General features: G+C 35.0%; 1 protein-coding gene across 6 annotated transcripts in view; it reads right to left on the reverse strand.

Annotated features, from left to right (window-relative positions):
• Positions 1-13,832, reverse strand: part of SCN2A (sodium voltage-gated channel alpha subunit 2) — a 74,151-nt gene that overhangs the window by 43,027 nt on the left and 17,292 nt on the right. For 3 of the 6 annotated variants that reach the window (XM_058809447.1, XM_058809449.1, XM_058809444.1), the window contains 6 exons: positions 9,823-10,142; positions 6,665-6,785; positions 4,095-4,182; positions 2,328-2,456; positions 1,559-1,650; positions 412-684 (listed from right to left, as the gene is read on the reverse strand). In XM_058809447.1, coding sequence (XP_058665430.1) covers positions 412-684; positions 1,559-1,650; positions 2,328-2,456; positions 4,095-4,182; positions 6,665-6,785; positions 9,823-10,089 — 970 coding nt within the window. In that variant the 5' untranslated portion in view covers positions 10,090-10,142. Of the gene's footprint in view, positions 1-411; positions 685-1,558; positions 1,651-1,746; positions 1,839-2,327; positions 2,457-4,094; positions 4,183-6,664; positions 6,786-9,822; positions 10,143-11,652; positions 11,680-13,832 lie in introns of those variants that run through there. The other 3 variants (XM_058809450.1, XM_058809445.1, XM_058809448.1) reach the window with 2 other exon arrangements.

The raw sequence follows: 13,832 nt of genomic DNA on the forward strand, positions 1-13,832 counted from the left end.
ACATTTACGTGCTCTGGCAGGATTCCTGGGCTAGCTGATGTTCAGATGTGGGCTTATGAGACTGGGCACTACCTTGCACTAACCTAGCTGTTACATTTCAGATCCCATGTTAGGGCTGTCACACTATTTCAAGAGGCTTGAAGCTGGAAATTTCTGGTTTATGCTGCAATGTGATTTTAATTTAGAAGTCGTGTTCTGTGAAAGAAAAAGATATTTTGCTACCCAATATAATGTTATGAATGTTAAATTATATAATGACAGTGCTTTTATTTATTAGAGAGAAATGAGTGCTTTTATGTCTCTTGGCCATATTACACACTTTTAAAGGCAAGAGAAAGATACTGATGTTCTCAAATCTGATTGAATCAATACCAGAATATCAATGCAGTAGATAATATAATTAACTCTTACTTTTGTCTTCGATGTATTCATCCCAGTTAAATATTGTCATTGTTGCATTAATAAATGTTCCATTTTCACCTATAGAGCTATTAAAGATGGAAATAACAGTTGTTTCAAAAGTAGAATTGTCTGGAGGCCACTGCAGGCATTTATTCCTCAGGTTGCCCATGAACAGCTGCAGCCCTATCAGTGCAAATACACTCAGACAAAAGACAGTCAGGATCATCACATCCGAGAGCTTCTTCACAGACTGAATCAGGGCTCCTACAATGGTCTTCAGGCCTGCAAAGAGAAAAGATTTTTATTATGATGTTAAATAGATAATAAACCCTCACAAAAAATCATGTGACTTTTTTCCTGATAAAGACATCATGCAAAAAGACTAGTAATTTGTGACACAATAATTTTAAAGAAAAGCCCTATTATTTGGAAAGATGAATGAGAATATGTAAATTTATACTTATTTTATAGTGTAAAAAAAATAGATAATACCAAAAACATTGTTTTTGCCAAAACAAGTGATTTTATTATTCATGCTATATCTCAACCCTACATAAAATAGCATTGTTTGCTTTTGCTGATGCTTCTTGCCCAAACCTTTCTTTTATGAACTTTTGCAATGTATTCTATATTAATGCAACCCCATTACACGTGCACATTGAAATGATACCGTAATAATCTTGTTACAATATATGACAGGTGATGGTTTGGAGAAGAAAGACATCTTTGGAACAATACCCCATGCATGGCCCATGCTATCCTTTAGAGTTTGGGGGTTTTTTTGACATAACTTAAAACTGAATTAAGTTGCTATATCAAGTGCCTCCAATAAATGAGAAAATTTGCATCAGTATGAAAGCTTAAAAGTAACTTATATTTAAAACATATAAAGGAAAGCTTGATGTCATAAGATGCAAATCACATAGGCTGTTTACTGCAAATATCTCATGCAAGAATTTGTTAAACTCAAAGGCTGATTTTTTTTTTTGAGAAGAAAATACAATTAATACAAGCATGAATCAATTTAAATAAATCACATCTTGATTCCTGCTTTTTGGTATGTTGACAATGTGTAGCAAACAAGGCTTATGATTGAAAATGTGAGCACAGCCTTTGTAGAACAAAAGTCAGCCTCGGTGTTTAACCTCGCTCTCACCTGGAATGACTGATATTGTTTTCAAAGCTCGGAGAACTCTGAATGTTCTCAACGCTGAGACATTGCCCAGGTCCACAAACTCTGTCACATATCTGTAATAGGGGAGTTCACACACAAACACAATGACAGCACACAAATAACAGTTGGAGATACGAGGGGCCTAACACCTGACACCAACTACTTCTTACCTGGAATTACAGAAATAGTTTTCAAAGCTCTCAATACTCTGAAAGTTCGAAGAGCTGAAACATTGCCTAGGTTTACAAATTCTGTTACATACCTGTAGGATTAAATCACAATTACTCAGAATTGAGGCAGATTTTATTCTATTTGCTTGGGTCTTTGAGCAAGACCTTTTCACCGTTCACCATATTTTGCCTGTGTTATAAATATACTTCTGGCCATAAAATTAAATTAATTTTTATCATAATAAATCACATTGACTCGATGTTTGAAAACTAATCTGGTCAGCTATTAGCAGGAAGTCAAAAGGATTCCTTTAATTCTGGTATGCAGAAAGGAGACAGGATATGAACAGTTCAGGGTGACGGCATTCACAATCCTAATGGGCTGGCACACCATGCTGGCCTCCGCAGCACATGCTTGGCTAGAAGTACTAAAATGTGTAAAAGAGTAGAAGAAACATATTGAAACTGCAGGAAGTCCAGGCTCCAAATATTCTGGCTGACAAGATATGAGGCAATTTTTAGTCACTAATCTCATGCTACCAGAAAGAATTTTTAATAAAAAAAATAAGTAGAAGACTTACGCAAATGTAATGACAGTGAAATCTAGCCAATTCCATGGGTCACGAAGAAACGTAAAATCTTCTAAACAGAAGCCCCTTGCAAGAATTTTAATAAGTGATTCAAAGGTATAAATTCCAGTGAATGTGTATCTGAGGAAAATATGCAAGACAGAGTTTATAGATCATGTTATTTTTGCAGTTTATTCTCTCTAGTTGTTTTATTCTCATTTTCTTCTCATTAAGTAGCATAAGAAATAATGGCAGTTACAACCAACTTTAACATCTGCATAATTTATACCATAAGGAAAGAGGAATGAAATTAAGATTAAAAGTCTGATAACCCACATCTTAAATCCAACTTCTACATTCTATGCAATAAGACAGATGCAAAATTCCCATTTACTTCATTGGTGCATGTTTATGACCAGTCTGAATCCATGTTATAACAAAACACACAGATGTATTATGTTAGGGTTTTAGAAGTTACTTTCAGGCTAAAAATTCCTTTCTTCAATGTTTTTTTTTAATGCTGAAATGTTGCTTACTCCCAAAAGTTGGCAAGTGCCAACCCTCAAGTCTTCATTGCTCTGTAACTGTGCTATGGAGTAGATATATCCAGTACTTTACCTTCAGCAAGAGAGATGCAGTACTGGAATCAAACAAGTGCAAAAACAACCAAAATTATTTATGAATGCCAATAAAATTTTGACTAAAAAATGTGGTTGAAATGTAATTTAATTCTGGCATTCTGAGTAATTTCAATCTTCTGTGTCCAAGTGATGTCATCCTGAAATTTAGTTTAATTTATATCTTTAATGAAAAGGAATTCAAATTAAACTGCTCAAAAAGCTTACTCTAACTGAGCTAGCCTGAAAACAATTTTCCAATATGAATTTTTTTCCATTCAATTACTAAAAAATTTATTTCCTGCAGAACTTTACTCCACAGATGAGGATATTCATTGTAACTCTAACTGGCACAATATACAGACATGAAGAAATATTCAAGCAACGAATTTTCATCATAAATATTTACTACATGCTAGGCATCCTGAATACATAGAGACTTACACTGAACTCAAAAGGAGAATGTCTTTGTTGAAACCTTAATAGCCCTATGGTGTTTTGATTTCTGGATATTAAACAGGTATGGATCAGCCCAAGCAGCAGGGAATGTGAAAGAAGCAGCAGAAAGGAAGCACCAAGAACTGTGTTTCACATTGTGGCCTGCAGTTTGGAATGTCATTGTGTGTCGACACCTCGAAGCTAATTGGACCAATTAGCCAAGCAGTCATCATTTTGCACCAATGATTAACTAACCATTTCAATACTTTTTTAATGGCTCATTCTGCATACAAGTTTTCCATTGTTAGATTGGTTTTAGTAAGAGAAAGCTGCACAGTGACCAACACAGCCATCCATAAGATAATTCCTTTATGTGTAACAGTTATTGCAACAGAGGTGAAAGACTGCATTTCTCTGCATTCTTGCACAGATGTGATATAGAACACAGTCAAAAATATTTATAATCCACTATTTCTGTATGATCATAAGAATAGCTTTTTTTACATTTTCCTTCTAGTACTGCAAACAGAGGAAGGACATTAAAGAACTTGTCATGACAAAATTATATGTATTTCATGTTACAGCAAAGGAAATAGCATCAGAACAGCTGCTGATAGGATATCCCAACAAGGTAGCTGCTGCCAGGGGAAACCATCCTAATATAATTTGCAGCAGTTTATTTCTGATTATTGGATATTATTCAAAGAAAATCCATTTAACTTACTCTACATTCTTTGTCCAGTCTGGAGGGTTACTCATGGTCATAAATACGCAGTTGGTCAAAATAGTGCACATGATAAGCATGCTGAATAATGTAGGCTAAGAGTTAAGGAACATAAGCCAGAAAATGTCATGAAAAGAGTATCAAATAGCACACTGCTTTGGTAGATTTTCACTATCAGGAGCTATCTATTCCTCTACTACTCTTTTAATACTCAGGGAAAAGCCCTGAATATGTTAAAACTTTCATTCCCTGTTTTATAGCCACAAGAGAACAATCATATACTAAAAATTAGAAAATCTGAAAGGTATTTTAAAAAGCACCCCAAGTCTAAAATATTTTTTCTTATTGAACAGAAATGTCACCCTTTGAAGTATTAGCTTCTAATTTCGTGGAATAACACAAAAAGTATTTCTTTTAGATTATCTAGAAAAATCTGAACTGCTTCATGCATTCAAAGAAATGAAAAATACATTTTCTTCACTTTAATGTTTTATCATAAAATTAGGCATGTATCAACATTTTTCCTTATCACTATGATACACTGAAGGCTAGCTGCCACGTAGTAGGAGAGAACATAGGGAAATCTTAGTGAGAAAAGTATTCTCTTGCTGTTATTTCACATATGACTTTCGTAATATAGATGCTTTTGGGAGGGGAAGGCACATGTGATTCTCAAAAAAATAAATCCAAATAGAATTCCAGAACAGGTCCATGTCACTCTAAATCTACAACCTTTTATTCTCAGAACTGCTGACATTCTTCTAATACACAAAAAAACCACAACCATCAAAATGAGAACCATGCAGACGAACCATGAAACGCCCACATGATGGCACCAACACCTAAAGCTACAGAGAGGACAAAGCTCGAGTTTGAGAACAGCTGCAGGTTCATGTGGTGCTCCTAAATAGAAATCCAAATACAGTGGGGTGAGAAGTACTGTGAGGTTCCCCTCGAAAACTTTTCTTTGCATGTCTATGCTAATAAAAAAACCTTTCAGTGATAATGATACCTCTACCTTCTGAGCTGTCAAAAAACTGTGGCATTATATTCCACAATCCTTTGGGTTTCTGTGCAATGAATATATTTTAAATCCTTTATGAGAACCCAGCTTTCCTTTATGGAATTCACATATGAACAGTGCAAAGGAGAAATAAATATATTATTTTAAATATTAAAAACCTATGTTACAAGTGTTTCACCAGTCTGCACTTTACATAGGCTTTCAAAATCCTTTTTGATGAAATGTCCACTTGGAGTTGCAGATTCTCACTATGCTTTCATTAGTGGAAAAATAATTATAATATACCTTACCAAAAAATTTAAACAACATGTTTTAGAATTCTGACTTTGGTGACTAGCCCTTCACCACTACCTCAGTCCCACAATCTTTTATTATTCCCCATAACTCAATATAATAATGCTTCAGAATATGGTAAAGAGTGTCATATAACTGAAAAATAATTATTTGTAGTGGCACCTGTAGCAAAAAAATTGAAAATAGGCTATGTAATATCATGATTGTTTTGGAAGTCATTTGTAGGCTAGGCATTGATAACAATGTCTAACAGATACCAACCACTGTAATTGTCAGTCTTCCAGTATACCAAGACTGAAAAAAGTCCTTTCAAAATTTAGTCTACTTAATCTTAGGATCCCTATATGCAATGCTAACACAAAGCTACTTTCAGTGTGCTTATGTTAGACTTCTGTAAATACAAGTGTGCAAACATTTGTATTCTTTCCTTATCAAGTAAGCTGGCTTTCTGAAGTCAATGACCTCATGGCTCATATTGGTATTTGGGATCAGACCAGTGGGATGCCTACTATAGTCTGCTATTAAAACACAGAAAAAGGCAAAATAATAGTTAAGTAATTATAATAATTTAGCTTTTCAAATCTCTACCTGCAATTGGAAATCTCATGACCTTCTTGAAGACTGAAATTAAAACATCAATAGGCCTACAAGTATATAATGCAATAATGATCAAGAAATAAAACAGACAGGTGGGATACATACAAGACTGAGAATGAATAACAAAAAAAAAAATCTAAGCTGTGTTATGAATCTATCTTTCTGTAAGTGTTATCTGAATCAGAAAATGAAAAGGAATAATGAAACCATATTTTTACTAAATACTCATGCAAGCACAGATCTGGGATCAAAGATTTGACTTTAATATACAGTGTCAGGGAAGAACTGAAAGTATTCCAAGCAATATATCTGCACTTTATGAAAAATGTGGAGGAGGGGAAAGATGAAAAAAAGATGTGAAGATTACAGAAAAAAATAAGAGGGAAGGAAAAATTATGTGGGGGAAGAAAGAAGATACAGAAATTGTAAAGGACGATGACTGGTTGTCTGGCTTCTGGTATTACTATATTAGGATCCAGCAATGAACAGAAATGAAAAAGGAGAATGAGAAAAAGAACAGAAGACAGAAATAGTAGAGAGAAGAGGGACAAAGCACTACCGATCACATTGATCCTGGGACATGTGCCGGAGAATGATCTAAATACTAAGTAACATCTCATTCATTACAGTTTTAGACTAACCACTTGAAAAGGATATGAATGTACCAAAATCTTAATAGCTATTTTTCTAAGAGGATTGAAAGGAGTTAACATGTACAGGGCAGAGGTGGCACTGAATCGGAATATTGCCTTCCCTTTATTTAATACTATAAAGGTCTGGAAAAAGAAAAAGAGAATGAAAACATGCATTTAGAAGATACCAAGTTACAAACCCTGAATCATTTTCATTTCATCATTAATCATATTTGTTCAATATGCTCTATTTGCATTGACACAATCCCCTTGTCCAGTTCACACATTGTAGCATCCAGCCAAATTACTATATATACAATTAAAAGAACACTTAAATGCATTGATAAAGAAATCATAAGTAATCCTGATATTGCTAGCTTGTAAACAGAGACAAGTATGAAAGTAATGTAGGCAATATTTGAAGAATTAGCATACTTTTTGTACTGTATAATATATACACTGAGGTGTGTAACTGTAACCAAAATGAGAGCCATCAAAACTTCAATCTCTAAATCAAATAACCAGCTTAAATTATCAAATCAAAGTACTAAGACAAAACTAACTCTAAGTGATCTAAGTTTTAAGTGATCATGAAAATATGGAAATCAAGAGGGTTCAATAACCATTTTTGAACATAACACTAATTTTTGCTGTACTCAATTTTTGCTGTACTCTGAGAGCAATGTATTACTCCCCTTTTCAGCTATTGCTTGTGATAGTTCTATACCTGCCAATCTATTTTCTTTGTCATATTTTACTTTCACCTAATACAGAATTCACACTATTCACTGTATCCAGGTATTTTCACTCTCTCCATAGTTTCAGCAATAACTCATGGATATTATCAACATATAAAAAAAACATTTTTTAAATGTAACAGTGCTTTTAAAATCCAAGCGATAAAGAATAAAACCTGTACTTTTTTTTTAAATTATGTTGATTCCCACACATCTGGGGAAAGTCCTGTCTATTTCCATGTTTTCTTTCTACACATGGATGACTTTCATGCTTTTGAAAGGAAATGGATCTAGATAGCATTGTGGCAGTCCTAGGAAGCCCAAAGGGCACATAAACCATGCAGACCTGGAACAGTGCCAGCAGCCATGATCTAACTCAACTGAAATTAGAGGGCAGCATTTGTCAAGACTATGCTCTACTTTCTGAGCAGGTGTGGCAAATAGAGCAGCAAAAACCACAATGCCTCTCTCTGCCTGAAATAATAAATTATAAATTATAAAAATCAGTGGTTCCAAACTTAACATGTTTGCGTTCTCCCATACTTAGTGATTCTCAAGCTGTACTTTGATCATTTATTGTACTGGAGTCTGTAACATGCTCTTTACTAGAGATTTTTCAACTCTCTTCCTATTGGTCCTGGAGTTAATAAAAACAGGACTTCTAATAATCAGAGCTCTTATGTTTTCTGTTCCCTTTACTCTGCCAAACCTCTGATGAAGTAGCATTTGTGTTATGCTGACTCATCAAGTTATGCTAAAAAATGAAAATGGAGCCTGACCCAAACATGATGTTCAAAATATGCAAAGAATGCTAAGAAAAATAATAGGAGAAATTATGATTGTAACATACAGCTTGAAGTCTTGCTTTGCCTACTGGAAACCACAATGCTTGTAATGAAAAGATCATGACAACTGCTATGCATTTCTCAATCAGGAACAAGCAATTCAGCAGGATTTTACTTCACATCCACACTTAATTGCAGAATTACTCTTCTAGTTTCCAAAGCATGATGATACATGCTCTAACTTTAGGATTTCTGGCATTGAATTTAAAATTTTACTACTACAGAATGTGGAAAGAATTAAGGAAAGGAATCGGTACTTTGACCCAAATTCTATTTGCCTTCCAGACTTCAACAGGGTAAATCACTTGAGTAAAGGAAGCAAAACATGATAACTATTGAAAACCTTGTTTTCAGATTTAACTCATGATTCTCCATACATGAATTCAGTTTTAGAAATCCTGCAATGAACATTTAAGGCACAATCGATTTTTGAGCTACTCTGCTTAGTTATTCATGGTATGCCTATATTGGTATTATTTCAACATACTACTGATGAGGCATACCCCTAATTCCTGCAGGAAATATCTTCGTTTGCATTTTTTCTCTTAGTCTGAGTTTGAATCATAACAATTCTTGGAATCTTTCTTCATTTTTCTTTGAAGCAGTTTCTTCACTTTCATGGGTTTTGTTTTTGTTAGTTAGCTAGTTTCCACGGGAAAGAAAGCAGAAGAAAAAAAAATGAAAAAAAAGGGAAAAAAACCCATTTCTTCTTTACTAGCAGAATAATGAGACTGCAATACGTATGATGCCAAAATCAAAGGGACTGAAAATCTGGAGGAAACCCAAGGCCATCTGGACACTAGTCTCAAGTTCAACACTTTTGTGCTGGCCACAGCAGTTGTTGTTACTTTAAATCAAAGCAAATAAGTGGATTGTTGTTGTTTTGTTGGTTTTTTTTTAAGTAACATCTCCATAAAAATAATTTTTTTAATTATGTAACATTCTGTCAACACTCCAAGTGCAATTGCTACCTCCACTTTATTTATGTCCCTCTTTAGAACACCTCCTCTTTGAAAACAATCCTAGTACAAAATAGAACTGGATAAGAAAACTTTTTCACCCAGACTAAGTTGGATATATGATGCCTCTACAGAGTAAAAATGGGTCAAGATGATCATCATATCCTGAGAAATTATCTTTACATACTTCCCCATCCTTCCCAGTGACATGAGAATGCAACCTAAATTTTCACAACAGTGAAGAAATCTAGTAGGAGGATGTGTAACTACCTTTGAGATAGATTTCATATTGAAGACCTGCTCCTTTCACAACTATAACATAGCAATTAGTAATTATTCTATTGATAAACCCTGTGCTGCTACTTCAATTCTCCTGTGTGTAAAACACTGAAAGTTACAGGTTTTAATAAAATCCCAGGTTTATTAAAAAAAAAAAAAAGTGCATCTCTTCTTATCTATAAGGTCCCACAAGCATTACTAATTTCTGTTCTTAGAGTGGAGATTTCTGCCAATCACATCAGCTGTTGGGGGAATTATTATATGGAAGCTCTAGATCAAAAATAATAGAAATACTATGTCTTTGAAGGGTTGTTTATTATTTATTTTTCTTAAAGTCTGATGGAAATACTTTTACACTCACCTTTTTATTGATATAATATGGGTCCAGGTCTTCCAAGGGCTCGGACACCATTCCTGGAGGTATGTCACCGTAAATAAATGGCAGTGTCTTTCCTGCCTCCAAGTCACTGTTTGGCTTCGGGCCATCTTCATCATCATCATCTTTGCGTTCTTGTTTGGATTTTTGAGCTTTCTCTTCATTGATACGCTGTTCAATAGCTGCAAGGGATTCTCTTGTGAAGTAGCGGAAGCTGTCGGGTCCTGGTGGTACCAGCACTGATTGTGCCATCTTTTCATCCTGCACCTCTTAATTACTGTTTAGCCTTTCTCATAAAAAAAGTGCTAAAAAAAAATAAAATAAAAAAAATAAAAAAAAAAACACAGAAAAAATTTAGAACAACACAGCTACCAACAATGCAAAGTAATATACCATCACAGAATTTTGTGGGGGACATCTTGTTAAATTCAGTAATTATCATCCAAGACGAGGCTGCTGTGAAATGAATTTTTAAATTTGTTTTTATTTCAAGACAAACCATTTTCCTTTGCAGCTTGCCTCTTAGTATTGTCTCAGAGGTATCAATTCTTAAAGCATTTTGTTTAAAATTCACTTAGTGCTTGCACCAATAGATTGTCAATTCTACAAGCTGATAAAAAAAGTCACATACAATACAATAACATCTTTTGCCTTTATCAAGGGTAATCCATTCCCATGAATAAAGTAGGAGATATTTTCCACTACATTCAGCGTGAGGAATCAACAGTTCTGAAGTATTTGGTTCAGCGTTGAGTGAGACTCCAGACAAGGTAGCTCCTTATTACCCTGAAAGCTATATCTTGGACCAGTCCTCCCTCTACCTATGTGGACCAGAAATGACTCTTAGAATCCACTATTGCCACGTAAGGCAGAAGGATCAGTTGAAAACAATACAAGATGCTTCTTCTCTTTGAGTACAAATATGCTGCCTTTGCCGAACTGCCAGCTCAGGAAACAATGTTCAGGCATAAGCACCTGTATTCAGATCCCCTGCTTGGCAACACACTGTGCACTGGAAGAATTGCTGAATTAAACAAAACTGATTCTTAATCATTACATCCCACACTTAGATCTTTTACATCTGATATCATATCAATTGTATATATATTTCACAAATTTCACCAGCAAGCGCAGGGTCATCTCTTCTTAATGAAGAAGAGGCAGGCAGTTCAGTTAAAAAGAACAGTGGAAAATATTCCCAATGCAAATACTTTGATCTGAAATTGCAAACAGGCTATCTGCTGCAGCCTACAAGAATTTTTCTCAAGCATCCTTCTGAGTAAGCATATTAAAAATATAGCAAATGCAATAAAATAACAAATTCTGAGTAAGACAATATACCAAGAAATAATAATCAGATTAAAATGATACAAAAGTTTGAATACAATCAGCCTGATCCTATTTTACTGCCTCACTTAGCACACATACCTCGGCACAGCCGCAACAAATTAATATTTTTGAAGGCTGTTAAATAAGCTGCAACATGATGCTTGCTCCTCCTTTTCAACCATATGCACACAGCCACTTACACCTACACAATCCACACAGATCCCAACTCCTGCAGGTCTCCCTGTGAGCATGCTCTTCCACTGCAGGCAAATGCACCTGGTGCATTCTGTCATGGACGGTCTGTACCAAACTGCTGCTGGAAGCCGCACTCACCACCAGCAGCAGAAAGGTTCACTAGGAAAATAAAAGTGGTCCTACAGCAGGATCCTGTTAGATTTTATTTCTAATTACAGAAGGGAAAAAAAAAAAAAAAGAAAAAGCATAATTCTGTTTTAATACTGCAGGAAACAATTAAAAATTCATTACCAGTGAAGAATCTTGCAGTTATGTGGGTTTGGAATGGCACCAGGGAAGACTGCAGTTAAAATTCCAACATGCCTTTTCCTTTTTTTTTTTTTTTTTCCCTTTCTTCTTCTTCTTCTTTTTTTTTTTTTTTTTTTTTTTTTTTTTTTTTAATTCTCCCTTTACGGACCACACCTAACTTCCTGCTGAAGGATCCTGGTTATTGAAGTAAAGTCTGGCATTTCCTGTGTGAGCCTACTAAGTGCTGTAACTCTTATTGCCAGTAGATGGTACTGATATATACTCATAAATTCTTAGAAATGGTAAAGAATTTTTGCATGCTTGCGTTTACTTAAACTGAGACTCTTGCACTAAAATATATGATTTTATATAACCAGTCAAGTCTCAAGATTCTCAAAAATTCTTTTGAGTACATAGCAGCTACTGCTGATGTGACCATAGCTGTTAAAACTGTGAAAGTGTGAAAGAAAGAAAGTAGGAGGGATAGCGAAGTAAGAAAAATCAAAAAATGGACGTTACACAGGCAGAGTATAACCTAAGCAATTGCTGAAACTGTATTATCAGCAGTCTGAATTATTTTAAACTACAGGTAGTGCAAATATTCTAAAATAAATGCATACAATATGTTCACTGGGCATTCTTTCTGAATGCGGATTGGCCAGCAAAGGGAGGGAAGGAGGGCCTTTCTGAGTGTTCCCTGCAGCAGAGAGATCCTGGACACAAGTCAGCTATTCTTGCTCCCTGCTGCAGCAGGTGGTTGGGAGCACTGTAAGCCACTCTCTGTGGCAAATCAGTAAAACACCACCTTTGGGCCTCACTCCACCAAAACACCATCCTACTTCTTTCCACCCTTCTGCTTGCTCTGTATTTTCCATGCCTACCAATTTTCGTACTTTTTCCTCCTGCTGCACCAATAAAACGTTTTTATCTCTCTCCTGCCTCACCATCAACCTTCTGCCCTTCCCTCCTTCTTTCACACATTTCACACTCCTTCCTTCCTCCAAACTTTTCAAGCAAGACACATTGCTGTATCCATACGTTCAGACCTTCTGGCAGTCATTTACTCTCTGCTGTCTCCTTTCCTTCAGCCACAAAGAGGAGAAAAAAAAAAGGCGTGAAAACTAATAAAAAGCAAAAGGTCAATCTAAAGTGAGAGATGTTGGAGAAGGAATTAATAGAGTGGCTGAAGAAACATCACTGTGGCTTTGAAAAACAGACAGTGAAGAGAGGAGAAAATATTGATAACTTTTTCCTTTTGTAATCGTGGTGACAGAATGAAGAGTTTGACTTGGTCAAAATAAGATTTTTGAAATTTTCAGCAACTAAGACAAAATGTGCCAAATGAGAACTATAATTGAACCACATCAAAAATATTGATTTGGTTTTGATTAATTTAAATATTACACAATACATTAAATAATGTTACAAGCATTTTTAGAAAAATGTTTCATTCTATAGAGGTTTCTATTTTCACAGATGATTCAAAGAAATAAACAAATAGTTTACAAATAATTCCATGAAACCAATTTTTTGGTTAAGAAGCTTGGGATGCAAACTCCTGGCTGTCTCTAATTAGGACTACAGTTTACTTGTTTTGAACTCTCAGAATAAGAGGATTATGAGGCAGCACAGATCCACAGGAGGAGTAGAAGAGCTTCTAACTAAAAAAACATTTTGATTATTTGTTTGCATGTATAGGCAACTGCTTATGTATGAAAGTTACAGTAAACCAAGTACCTGAAAAGCTGGGCTAATTCACACAATATGGAAAAGGTGCCTCATTCTTCCATTAATAGTAAAGTAAGTGAAAGCATCTGATTATTTGTTTCTTATTGTAAGGGTCTGAAATTACCAAAGGTCTCATTTTGATTCCACCAGTGCTATACAATCTACAAGCACAGTGTGAGGAAGGACAGCAAAAAGAGAAGACAAAAAGGAAATAGCCAGGGGACATTGTATCCCATTGCATTAAAGGCTTGGGTCTACAGTCTTATTAGGGTGTAAGGAAAAATGAACAAATATTTTGGAGAGACAGGCTACACAGGAACTGCAATATCAGCTTTGCAGTCTAAAAGAAAAATATACATGCTTCTAAAGAAGAGACAACAGTAATACATTTAGAGAAGCTTGTAACAATCCTTAAAATATATTAGATATTATACATAGCTATAGTAAATTTAACA

This window comes from Ammospiza caudacuta, chromosome 8 (assembly GCF_027887145.1).
Source record: "Ammospiza caudacuta isolate bAmmCau1 chromosome 8, bAmmCau1.pri, whole genome shotgun sequence".
In the NCBI taxonomy this organism is placed as follows: domain Eukaryota; kingdom Metazoa; phylum Chordata; class Aves; order Passeriformes; family Passerellidae; genus Ammospiza; species Ammospiza caudacuta.